The following is a 13,815-nucleotide window of genomic DNA, read 5'->3' on the forward strand; positions in this document are numbered from 1 at the left end:
TTGTTGTGCTTAGAATGAGGGGACTTTAACATAAAACCACAAGAAATGCTCTATTGAGCCAGATCAATTATATGCCTAGGTCAGTATTTGATCAATGGTAATGTCAAAAGGCTGCCTAGATAGAGCACAAGCATGGCCATTTCCCCATTGACATACCAAGAACGCACACATTTACAAAGGAATTGTTTGCTGAAACTTTACTCACTCTCTGCAAATTAATTCTTTTATCATACTGTTATTCTCAATTTCATATTACAATTCACTTCAGTCTCATCCTTATAAGACTACAGATTGTTAACAAAGTGCTGCAATATCTTCAACCAAAACATTTTGTCACCAACACAAAGGCTCAATATGTTAAATGCTACTAAGATGAAACATAACAAATCAATACAAACACATACTTTCAACTAAAAGCACACTAAATTAGGAAAAGAATTTCCTATCAATAGGCACTTTTCATCAAGACTTCATTAATTATTTTGCTTAAAAAAAAACCAACACAACAGGGCTTGTTTGTTTTTTATTTATTAAGGAAATCTGGCAAGTCATTTAGATGCATGTGAAGAAAGAATTCTGCTAAGGTTTTATCTGTGGATAGCTTGGCTATTCCATATGCATGTATTAGTGACAGGATAGGCACTAGTCTCTCACTATTTTATTGAGGTAGTGACAATTATTAGTAATCTTAGATTAGTACAGGTTAATTTTTTTATTTTATATGTTTGAGAAATGCAAGTGTCATTGCATATGGAACTACCTTCTGGCATAACTTCAACCATAATTACATTTATAGACCATATCAAACTTGGAGCTCAGAGTAAAAACTCACTAAGAAGCAGAAAACTCAAAGTTTTCTTTTACGAGATATGAAAGTAAAGTATCAAGAAATAGTTTAGTTAAATTATTATTTATTAAGCATTGTTATATGCTTACAAGAATAAAACAACACACTTCGAACAGAAAAAGTGCCTCCTCTAAGGAGAGGCTCACTTCATTAAAGTATAAGTATTTATGTAGTATGTTAACAAATTTTTAGTGCTATTTTTATACATAAACCATGAAAGTGGTAGTAATAGGAATACTGGAGGGACCATGCCTTTGTGGCAAAAGAGGCTAAAGGTATCCTGGGCTGCATGAGAATTGCTGCCAGCAGGTCAAGGCAGGCTATCCCCTGTACTCAGCCCTGGTGAGGCCACACCTGGAATACTGGGTCCAGTTCTGGGCTCCCCAGTACATGAGAGACATGGACTTAGTGGAGGGAATGTAATGAAGGAACTTGAAGATGAGTAAGTGACTGGAGCACCTCTCTCACGAAGAAAGGCTGAGAGACTTGGGACTCTTCAGGGAAGAGAATACTCACGGAGGATCCGTCTGTACAAATATTTGAAGGTAGGCTGTACAGACAGAGCCAGACTCTAGTGGTGCTGAGTGACAGGACAGGAGGCAATGGGCACAGGCTCAAACACAAGGTCCTACCTAAACATACCGGAACACTTTTCTACTGTGCAGGTGACTGAGCACCAGCACAGGTTGCCCAGAGCAGTTATGGATTCTCCATCCTTAGAGATACTCAAAAGCTGTCTGGACATGCTCTGTTCCAGGCAGCCCCACTCAAGCACGGGTGGGGTTTGGACTAGAGCTCTAGAGGTCTTTTCCAACCTCAACCATTCCGTGATTCTGAGATGCAAGAAAAAGTTCACAATGAGCCTTGGTGAATTTATTTACAGCAGACAAGTAGGGAAGGCCACCAATTTTTACAGAATCTCTGACTTCACTTAGAAACTAGTCTTCATGTGACACACAGCTAGGTTCAACCCAGTTGCAAACAGATGCAATGCGAACTCCATCAACCTGAAGACATACTTATGACTTTTTGATCACTCCAATAGCCTAACAACTGCAAATGAGGCTGATAAAGATGACTAGGTGGATCACAACATGGTGATCCAAGTGTCAGAACAAAGTCCAAATGACTGCAGAAGGAATTCAAGGAAAACAATTGTACTCGCATCAGTAAGAGCACCTCTAGAAAAGATTCTCCTTGGACAGAAGGGCGGAGGAAAATTTTGCTGAGTTTCACCATATCGCCACATGCTTCAGCGTGGGCTCAGGTAAGGTCCAGACATGACAATTTACATCTGCAACTACACTAAAGAATGTCTCATTTAAGGACATACTTATATTGTGGATTGGTAAACAGACTGAGGGACATTATGTAGAAAAATACTATATGGAGTAAGGAGGATGGGGTCTTTAATTCAAGGAACTGAGCCTATAAACATAAAAGGTGAGGAGAGTTATGGTCAATTTACCAAGCATCAGGTCAATTTAAGCCCCACAAAGGAGAGGGAATTTAAAAAAAAGACGATTTTTGATATGAAGCAACGCTAAAAGCAATTGTTGATTAAGCATAAGGGTTGTTTTTGTACAACTACAACAGTGACCTATAGTGCAAAGGGAACTAACAGGCTATGTTGACAAAAACTTATGACAAAAGTATTATTGGAATTTCATTTTAATGCATACATACTAGGGATGAAAATGAAGCTGAATGATTAATTTTATTTTCCATTTTTTCTTATGTGCTTGGGGCATATACTTGGCACACAAACATTCCGTAAATGCTATAAATTGCATTACCCTGCAGTTCATTTACAATCCTTCTCGTGCTATCAATAAGAGTCCCTAGGAAATTAATTTATCTTATTAATTAAACAATCATCATCACCACCCCCACTCTCACAAACTGACAAAAGTAAATAGTCTCAAAGTTTCTGATTTTGCCTCTAAGTAAGACTCTAAGTAAGACTCTAAGTAAGACTCTAAGTAAGACTCTAAGTAAGACTCTAAGTAAGACTCTAAGTAAGACTCTAAGTAAGACTCTAAGTAAGACTCTAAGTAAGACTCTAAGTAAGACTAGTAATCTTAGTAAGATTACAAAATCCAAAGGTCCTTTCTTTACAATTAAAGTATCAATCACATTCAGAAATATTTGTATTTTGGACATTTAGAACTGCAACAAAGATTTCTTCCAGTCATGATGAAAAAATAGCTGGTACCATTAACAGCCATGTTTTCTGAAATTAAAGTCATCCATCTGATTACATAAAAATTTACTAAAATGCAAAATAGCATAATGAACCAAAACTCAGAAAATGGTGGTCTAACAATTAAAACTGTGGATATGCGAACACAAAAATAATGAAAATTGGAAAAAACAAACAGAACCTAAACACGTGAATAATCAGAAGATAGATACATAATATTAGATTATCATAGATTTAATTTATAGGTTTACTGCATATAAAAGTGATTAAAAAATGAACTCTTCTTTAAAAATTAATAGTCCACAAATATTCATATAATTAACAACAGATTTGTCTCCTATTTTGTACAGATCCTCTTTTCTCTCTTTTTTTTTTTTTTTTTTAACCTTCTTTCTTTACCTGGGAGCTATTATATTCCTGATTTGATGAAGTTTAATCTGTAAGAAAATATTTTAAATCTAGTTTTGTTCACGATTTGATTACAGGCAAAACTAACTGGAAGTTAACAACTCGTATAGATGATAAACCAGAATTTCTTAATTTTTTTTCCATTTTACCAACAGATCTGTCTTGTAGGATTCCACAGTAATCTATATTAAAAAAAAAATAAATCCTGTTAGCATAATCAGAAGATTGTCTTTTTCAACTTCATATGAGAGAGGAACATAATTGTTGACTACATAAAGACTAGGAAACATAGAAACATAGGAAAATATTATTCTAAGCAGCTGAGAAGGATTTTAAGTCTCCAAATGCATTCATCACTGATTAGATTTCAGGGTACACTAATCATGATCAAAAATCATTGTCATCAAATGGCTAAAAAAGTATTTCAGCCTAGTTCTAAATGTATGCCTGTAAGTTTTACTGGGTATGCTGCACTAAGTACTGTTTTCCAAATAAAAGAACACATCTGACTATGCTTTCTCTTTATTTCACACTTACATTAAAGACAAAAGGTAAATTCAATGTTTTTTTGAAGAAATTCACCATAAGAAACCTCACTCATAAGTTAAATTTAAAGCAACCATTTTTTGGTATTATGTTTTTTTCTTAAAATCTGATATCCAAATGAAAATGTCCCCTCAATAAGACTACCATTTGGATAAAAAATGCTGCTTTGTGATACTCCATTATTTCACTCCAGTTAGTAGCTTATGCCTAAGAAGCATTATTAAACTTTGATTCCTGATACAGTTTTTTCCTTAGGTTAAAAAAAAAAAAGAAAAAATATTCACAACTTAAATTACATTGCATATGTGAAGTATTTTGAGCTGTATTCTAAAAAGCACTTTAAACTTTATTTGCTAATATGTGTAGTTTTAACCTTGTTAATATTTCCCGCTCCCTATTCTTTAAATATATTGTAATTAGTAAGAAACATTTGCTTTGAAATGTGGTATAATTGTATCTTGAAGAAGAAATTGCAGTTGCGTGACACTGTTATATCTCTCAAGTACCTTGTATCAAAGCAGTTTCCCACAGATCTTTTCAGCCATTATAGATTTCTGTTGGACATGCTTATAGTACATGGGATAAAACAGCATTCACCAAAACAACATGAGTAAAATGGCAAAAAATCTACAAATGCAATATAAAGGTATATATATTATAGACACATATATGACCATACATGTTGCATTTTAAATAATGGAGATTTTTTTCGTCTTTTGTTAAAAAATATTTTCTTTCAAAATAAAGGATATACAAAAAATTATATTAGGCTCTGAAGAATACACTGAAAAAAACGTGCATATAAAAATACTGCACTGGGAAAGCTATCAAAGGATGCCCATAGTTTCCAAGGAGATGAGGGGAAGAGGGAGGACAACAAAACCTTTTTTTTTTTTTTTTTTTCAATTGGCATGAGCAGCAACATTTTAAGTCCTTTCTTGTTGCTAAATATAGGAAAAAAAAATAAATTGAAATTCTGTATACCACAGAGGTAATATTATTTAAAAATAACATCTGAATGGACTAGATACATAGACATGGCTATATATCAATGACTTAGAGATAAATGCCTAATAATCCCTACCTTAGCATAGGTATCATTTTTTTGTAAACCACTTAAGAATTTCCATGTTCATTCCAATACCTTGCTGCTCCCAAAAATGTAAAATCTTGTTCTGGCTGTCGAATGAAATCACTTAACTTAACAGATGAAGGAACTAAACCTTGATGTTCACAGAATAATGCAGTTACTAAAGGATGCAGGAGAAAAGACTGAGCATTGTGTCGCACCCCACACACACAGCAGCAGTGTCAGTAGCCTGGCAACTGCAGCTCTTTAACAGGCACCATTTTAATTCCAAACTAATTCCTTTTCCTCTGCTTCAGGTACTCAGTGCATTTCATTGTTTGTTGTTGTTTTTTTTTTTCTGACTGTACTACAGCAACATTTACACATTAATAACAGCTGTTTAAATCCATCAATTGGCACCCTTTAATTATCAGGAGCTACGCTTGCACATTGCAAGTATTCCCAAACTTACAACCATCAAGCACAACAAATAACGTGCACCCACACTGTGAGCCTTTGGGGTCCATATGAGTACATCTACAATGTGGCATGAGCACAGAAGTGAATATACAGTATCCATATGCTAATCATTACACTTCTGTATAGACCAAAAGGCTGGTTAATCCAGCTGGAGCAGCTGTATGTACTCAGGTGTCAAGTGCTTCTGCTTCCATTAGTTCTATCGTCACTATCTTCCAATTAAGTCTGTATGTTTTCTTACAAGGAAAACTTGCTGTCACACCTGTAGGGGTGGCACACACCAGTATTATCTCTCATCCAGTCCACTGTCCCCATTTTTGTCAATGTCAATGATAATGTCATAATTAAAGACCTACTTTACTGACATAAAAAAGTCTCAAAAACATTCGACATAGGTGTCCATCCTTGTAGGAAAATCCATTAGAGATGAAAACACGATGTGTGAACCACGGCATTTCACATTCATTGCCCTATTCAACTGGGCCAGTTTGAAGCACCGGACAAAGAATTTACCTCATTAAAAACACGGAGGTCTTTAAGCATAACAAGAAGTCTCTTCATGTCTGCAAGACAGAGCAGAAACCAACCTGACTGTGCCTGCCTCAGTAGCACCAAGCATTATGCAAGAATGGAAGAGTAATTAGTGCTAGTCCTCTTCCAAAGGAGAGGGAAAACACCAAGCACATTATTGCCACGTTAAGAAATTAAATCTGGTTAATAATCTACCCAGATTTAGGTGAAAGAATCAAATAAAGGATAATTGGAAGTATTCTGATACATAGGCAACTTAGAAGTCAATGACAAATTAAACCTGCTAAACAAAACAATGAACCTCCCCAAAACTTTAAACAAATGATTCTTCCAGAAACATTAAGAAATTAGTGTATTTTTTGAATTATATTCAATGTTCATAAAAGTAGGAAAATATTGGTACAAAATACCGATTCATGTAGATGAATATTCACAATTCCACATCTCATAATCCTAGCAATAAAACATATTTCTGTCAATTTATGAATTTGGGGAACCTCAAAAGTAAAAGTAAGCACATCAGAAGATGAGAAGAAATCTTACACTATGAAGAATCTGACTGAGAAGTTTGACTGACACTATGAAAAACTGATGAATATTGTCGAAGAGCACCTGTCATGGATTTAAGTAGATCCACAGGAAATAAAGGTCAGAAACAAAGAAATAGATGGCCATGTCATATATCAATTTTAATTGCTTAAGAACCAGATATCTCAGTATCAGTTGAGCTATTCCCTTTAAACAAAAATTCCTTCTTCTATGTGTGGAGTACCACAAAATTCTAAAGAAGTTTCAATTCCTGATACGGAAAATCAAACTGCAGTTGCTAAGATAGATCTCTAAACAGCCTTACCAAGACTGTACATGTACTACTTCAAGCAATCATTTCTGAGGAAAAGATGAGCAAAGAAGCCTACATTAATCCTGACAGTCACAATGTAGAATAACTATGGGGATTTACATATTTAGTGCTGTTTACAGAAGTTAAGCATTTCATACTTCCCATCAAGATTCATCCTAGGTAGTCTACTGCCTGTTAAAGTGTCAGGTTGGTTGTTAGTTTAACACTGACCAGCTTACAGACAGAAAGACTGTATGCTTCTCTGCAAAAAAATCAGAAAGTTTTCCATTTCTGTGCACACTTCACAGCGCACAGATCGGCTGCGGCTCCTGCAGGGTCAGAGGAGTAACTACAGGCAAGAAGAGAGTTCCATTTTCAGTGTACTGAAAAATTGAAAAAGGCTTTGAATTTCAGCAAGATTCTTCAAAAATATCAGAAACCTGGGCTAGATTCATGTTACGCAAATGCTGGCTGCAAATCTCCTAACGTACGGAAAACAACCTAACAAGTGTTCAAAGTGAGCATAATCAGTTATTCAGACACTGACTAGGAAAAACACACTTTTTTTTAAAAAAAAAAAAAAAAAGCAAAACTTTCTACTAGTTTTCACAATGATTTTAAACCTCCACAATAAACACAGAGCCAAAGTATTATGTGCCAGCTCAGCAAACAGAGATTCTTCCATTCACCTGCTCCCCTAATCCCTTTGTACAGGCACGAATACATCATTTGTGCAATTATAATCAAAATTGTCCTTCTGCAAACTGGTATTTTTGCCCATGTCTGATGACATGGGGCAAGGATATGTAGTAAATGACAAAAAAAAATTTTGAAACACAATTTTGATCAAATGTCTCTCTTTATATTTCAGGTCAGAAGTATATAATCATATCCAAGGGAATCGACAGTAACAGAATGCTATTTCAAAGCCAACCACTCAGGTATTAGAAATTACAATAAAGTAACTGCTGCATGAAGTTTTAACTCAGCCACTTTGACTAGCTATGAAAACATTGCTAAGGATGTATTTTTATATTTATAATCCACACTCATAAACCCTCCACAATTTCAAATTCCTCTTCCACAACACACAGAGAAGCATCTCATGGATATGACTATAAGAATTTTAAACAGATACAAATTCTTATCCGAAATTAAAGTCAAAACATCAATCTAAGACAGATACCCTGCTTAGAAAATGTAAGAATAATAATTTAACATTACAAAAACTAACTTGGCAAAAGTTTTGCAAAGGAGCATTCTTGACTTTCTTTACTACACTACTTGTAAAGTTTAATGAGAGAATCTTTTAATGTGCAACTTTACAAAGACAATCTGAATAGAAATACTAGGGTTTGAAACAGACTAAGGAGAAATGCTGATGATTCATTAATACATCTCCAGGAATCTTGAGCTACATACAATCAAACTGAGATACATAACAGTGGTAACAAAACTAGAGCATTAATTATTTATCTGGTACTAGAACTCCAGCTTTCAGATGCCTTATATGATACATATAACCACGTCTTATCTCGCTATAAAACATCTCATACCCTCCATAAGAATTCTGTTCTCATCTTCCAACCCAGAGCTATCACAATCACCAGAAGATTGCTTTTGTGCTGGCTACTTGCCAAGAAAGCACTTGTGATAACAGACAAATTTACCTCTGGACACATCTTACATCTGAGTCCCCGATGAGCAGCTATTAACAGATTATTCCACATCTGAGACATTCATATGGTAAGAGACATATAAAATTACAACAGTTGAAAAAGCATTAAAAATCTGCTAGTTTTTAAATATTTACGAACATATAAATGGCATTACTAAGTGATACATGACAATACAATTAAAAAAGCTGCTGTCTCTTATGTTTCAGTAGCATCATCTGCATTCTGATTCAATAGCTAGGAACATACTATCAGAATGAGGAATAGAAATTACAAAAATACATGGTTATGTAAAGGAGCTTAATACAGTGCAAGAAACGTGACATGTTCACTTCTCACCCTAAATCTGTGAAAGCAGCAGTAGATCAAGCTTGCCCAAGGCATGCAGTTAATAAACATAAAAGGAATTCAAGATATCCTGCAAATGTTGCTATAGTAACCACTCCTCCTCTTCAGAAAAATGTTAGGATAAAAATGTACAAATATCCAAGGTACAGCTTGGAAATGAACCTAGATTAATTTCATCTCCCCCAGTTTTGCTTGGTTTTATTCAATTAACACCTATAATTAGTTTATTCCATGCACAGTATATTATTTCCTCCTCATACAAGAAGCTTAAGTGCTTGATTTCTATCTCATTAGATATTAAAGGATTCTAGTCATTAAATTATGCAAACTAAAAATACAAACAGCTGTCCACCGAACTTCCAATATATTTCATCCAGCTAGAAACATTTTAAAATCATTTTAGATGTCATTATCTATGATTCTAGATCCCATTAAAATTACTAAAAAAATCCCTTCTTAGTACCATGGAAACATTATTTTTGGTACTAGTAATGTAATAAACAGCAGCTTAAAGAAGAGAAACAATAGAGATAAAAAGAGAAAATATTAATTTAAACAAATCTTACTCGTTGTTGTCCTTCATACCAATCATCTTCATCAAACCAGTGGGAAATGTAAGTCATCCAAGCCATGACAGAAGGCACAGTGGAAACTAAAAATACAGAACCTGAACATATGCAAGTACGATGAGTTCGGTGCTAAACTTTATTCAAGACTACAAGCTACCCAGAGATCAGATCTGAACTCTGTGACATGATTCTATACCAATAAGCTTTAAATTCTTAAATATATAATCTGAAAAACTGTTAGCAGCAATTTACATGCTATCTATGTGTTGGATTCTGAACTGGAACACAGAAACCAGCACTAAAACAAATATGTATTATATATCGCTGTCTTTTAAATTAAAGCTGGTCAGTGCTTCAAGCTTGATTTTACAGTGCTTCTGAGCTCTGAAAATGAGGTGCTGTTTGAATCATTCTTATTTGCCTCCTAAAAAAAAAAATTCCTCTTTTTTTTTTCCCCCAAAATGTACTGAAATGTGGTTCAGTGCACAAAAGCTAGTGTCAAAATGTAAAATACCTTCAGAATCATGGAGTGTAACGTGTTTGGGTTATGTAGGGAGTGGCTTCAACTGGCAGAGGAGGAGTGGCCACGACCTTTCCAAATGCAGAACATCCTATGTTTAACAACATTAAAAAAAACAAACAAAAACCCACAAAAGCACTGTATTTCCATCACAGCCAGCAGAGCCTGAAAGGCTTGTCTACAGCCACCAGCACGGGCTGGGAAATTTAGAAAGCCTGATTTTCCCTAATTCATCGGAATGCTTCTTTTCTCTCCCTCAGGATAGTCTCAGAGATCTGACTATTTATTCTTTCAGCAGCTAATTATAATTTTTTTTTGGTATGCTCCTGAGTTTCATGTCAGACAGTGCAGTGTTCCAAGGAAAAAAAAAAGAGGTGGGAAGGGGAATAAAAGATGTACTGTTCACACCACAATTCAGTACTGCAGCAGCACATTTCATCAGCTGTGCTCTTTAGGACATTATCATACAAAGCTTTCCAGCTGTGTGGTTACAGCAACTACCAAATCCTCAAGAGATTCCAGAGAACTAAAATAAAAATCCCAATTCCTTAAGAAGCTTAGAACCCAGACGACCCATGCCCTTCTGGACTGGATTAACGAGTTGTTTCCCCACAGTTATTAATACAATAAATGCAAAAGCTAGAATTGTTCAATCAAGAAATAAACAAAGCAAAATGAGAAAAGAGCAGCCTGAAGTGCCGGATATTAACTCAGAGTTGGTGGTCAACATTACTCTGTTTTAAAAGAGCAGAATTCCCTCAACACCAGTACACACCTTGGTGTCAGCATCAGTCCTATTCCAGCACAGTTTCCATTAAGGCTATCACATAAAGAAGTTCTCAGATACACAGCAGGCAAATGAAGAATAGAAGCAATACTTTTACTTTTTAACCTCTTAGTCAGAAATTATGACACCCCAGGGAAAAAAAACAAACACACAAAAATTAAATCAAGACACCCACTACATTTCTGGGAAGTGGCATTCCCAGACTAACAAAAGATGGTTTGTTGTCATGTAGTCCTCCAGACAAACACATGAGAACGAAAAGGAACTTCCCACCCTACTACTGAAACTTTTCAGATTATTTGCCTCAATATTTGCCTATTTGACTTCACCTCAACCACAAGCAACGAACAATTCTGTGCACTTTGCGATCTCATAAAATATATGGGAAATACAGGATTAATTCAGACACATCTACTCACACAGCTGAAGAAATGCCTGATAGTAGTCTTGGTCTATGACTAAATTATAAAGGTGTTACTGATGTACCTCTCTTGGGAATGAAAATTTTACAGTATGCTAAATGAATCATACCCACATTATTACTGCTTGTTACACCCTAAAATCATAATTTCAAACAGATTTATATTACCATTTTTAGGAAAGCCTTTGCTTTCAGGCTGCTTTGCCTCTGTATAAGGCCAAATGATGTTAATCATCACCCCTAGTTCAGCACTAACTGAGCTTTGTTGCTGTTCAAAGCCTGCAGCAGTCCCACAACGTACGTGAACTGAGTTTTCTAGTCTCAACACCAACACGTTAGTACGACGAGTCTGTCAAGAGAACCTAACACCGGCTCACATTTAGTGTCAGGATCATCAGGGCAGCATGGACTAAATGAATAGAGATACTGTATTATCCTTTCAACAAACTGGTGATACTTTCAGCTCAAAGGTACAGATGCAATTAAAATCTTCATGTGACAGTGGATGGGAACTTAAACTGCTGAAAACTGTTACGATTACCTGTAAATAAAGCAAAAAGCTTTGTCTCAATTATATATGAAAAAAATAAGACAAGGAAGACTAGTAGCTGCAAATGCATCGCAGGCCTATTATCTTTGCCTATTCCTGCATCCGTCTCCAACTGCCGGCAAAACTATTTCTGTAGGCACATTAGTAATCCAGTGGAGGATGAAGTAAAACTCCATGTACTAATATTGCAATAAAGATATGTGAAAAATCTCAAACCATATAACCCCTTAATTTTCTATAACTAAATTTAACATTATTAAATGTTTCCTAAATCACTTAGCATGCAGTTAACCAAAAATCCACTTGTACAGCTAGCAAGTCTTCTTTTCTTCTCTCTTTTAAGGGCAACTAAAGGTACCACGACATCAAAGTCCTAATACAGCAAACTGAAAAACTGAGTTTTTGTTCAAGCACTGGATATTTTCCCCTATGAGGAAAGGCTGCGAGACCTGGGTCTGTTCAGCCTGGAGAAAAGAACACCGACAGCAGATCTTACCAATGTGTATAAATACCTGAGGTGTGGGAGACAGAGGGATTTGGCCAACCTCTTTTCAGTGGTTTGTGGGGATAGGACAAGGGGCAATGGCCACAAGATAGAGCACAGGAAGTTCTGCACCAGCATACAAAAGAACTTCTTCACAGTGAGGGTGACAGAGCACTGGAACAGGCTGCCTAGGGAGGTCATGGAGTCTCCCTCTCTGGAGATATTCAAGGCCCGTCTGGATGCCTACCTGGGCAGCCTGCTCTAAGGAGCCTGCTTTGGCAGCGGGGTTGGACCCGATGATCTTTCGAGGTCCCTTCCAACCCCTTCAATTCTGTGATTCTGTGATTAGTAAGGTATTTGAATAGATCAGACCAAAAGAGACTTCTTTAAAGTGTATACAGCCTTAAAGTAGATTGTCCAATACATCTATTTAAAATATTCCAGAAGGAATAAAACACAAATCCTATTCATTTCACGCAGAAATAATTGTTTAATTCTTGAGCTGATATCGACTTAGTGAAAAACGCTATGATGCAGATATTTTACAACCCTCCCTTTGGAAATAGGTACTCAGCAAATGTAAGAATTATTTTACACTTTTCTGAGTCAGGACTTACCTCCGAGGGAACAATTCTGATAAAGTAACTATATTTTAGAAAGTAAAGTTTTTATGCATATGTATTAATTAATATGTAAACATATGATGCAAAGAAAATAATATTGTCAATGTGTGATTCAAGTCAAAAAGATCTGTTACTGTTTAATTCTCTCAAACATTAGCTTATCATTTTGGGTGGGAATTGCAATAGCTATGAGTTGTAATATAAGGCTTCTAGAGAAATATATACAATTATAAAAACATACTTTAGAGAAATCAAAGATCATACTCTGGTATCTTGCCAGATGCAGCACTTCAGCTTTTTTAAATTGCCACGCACGTTTTATAAGGCAAGTGAGATATGCAAACTAAGCCAACTAAACGCATACAGAAATAGCATTCTGGATGTAACGCTGTTTTGTATAACTTCACAGTGTTTAGCACCTTCTGCATCTGCAGTTACATTAGAATGTATTCAAGAGTGCTGTCCAGACCGACCACCACAGCCTTCACCAAGTCCCACTGTCACACTGAGACTGTGTCTCAGGGCTGTGAATGAGCCAGGCCAAATTCTACAGCTCCACGCAGGTAGTCTGGCAATGCAGGATCACACTCTGTTTTATCCCCTTCACATAACTGTGCAATATGTATTCCTTATCCCTTTGTCTGGACTTGGAGGACGAGTTTCCTTTAGGAGAAGAGCTCTTACCTGCTTGTGATAAAACTAACAGGGTGCATCACGAGTAGGCTGCTTTACAAGGATTTGAAGCCAGGAGCCAAAGGTGACAGCAAGGCACACAGGGGGGTGGCCTTGCTGATTAGGGGCACAGTCCCTTGGTAGTCAAGAGGTCTGGTGATGGCAACCAGGTTCACCTGATAGTCCAGGGATAACCAGACAGGTTCACAAGGACAAGGCAAATCTGAGACCAAGGGAGGA

General features: G+C 36.1%; 1 protein-coding gene across 1 annotated transcript in view; it reads right to left on the reverse strand.

Annotated features, from left to right (window-relative positions):
* WDR17 (WD repeat domain 17) overlaps positions 1 to 9,581 on the reverse strand; it is a 47,674-nt gene extending 38,093 nt beyond the window's left edge. Inside the window, exon 1 of the mRNA XM_035557901.1 lies at positions 9,516 to 9,581. Coding sequence (XP_035413794.1) covers positions 9,516 to 9,581 — 66 coding nt within the window. The remainder of the gene's footprint in view (positions 1 to 9,515) is intronic.
* Positions 9,582 to 13,815: the final 4,234 nt, after the last annotated feature.

This window comes from Cygnus atratus, chromosome 4 (genome assembly GCF_013377495.2).
Source record: "Cygnus atratus isolate AKBS03 ecotype Queensland, Australia chromosome 4, CAtr_DNAZoo_HiC_assembly, whole genome shotgun sequence".
NCBI classification, from domain to species: Eukaryota; Metazoa; Chordata; class Aves; order Anseriformes; family Anatidae; genus Cygnus; species Cygnus atratus.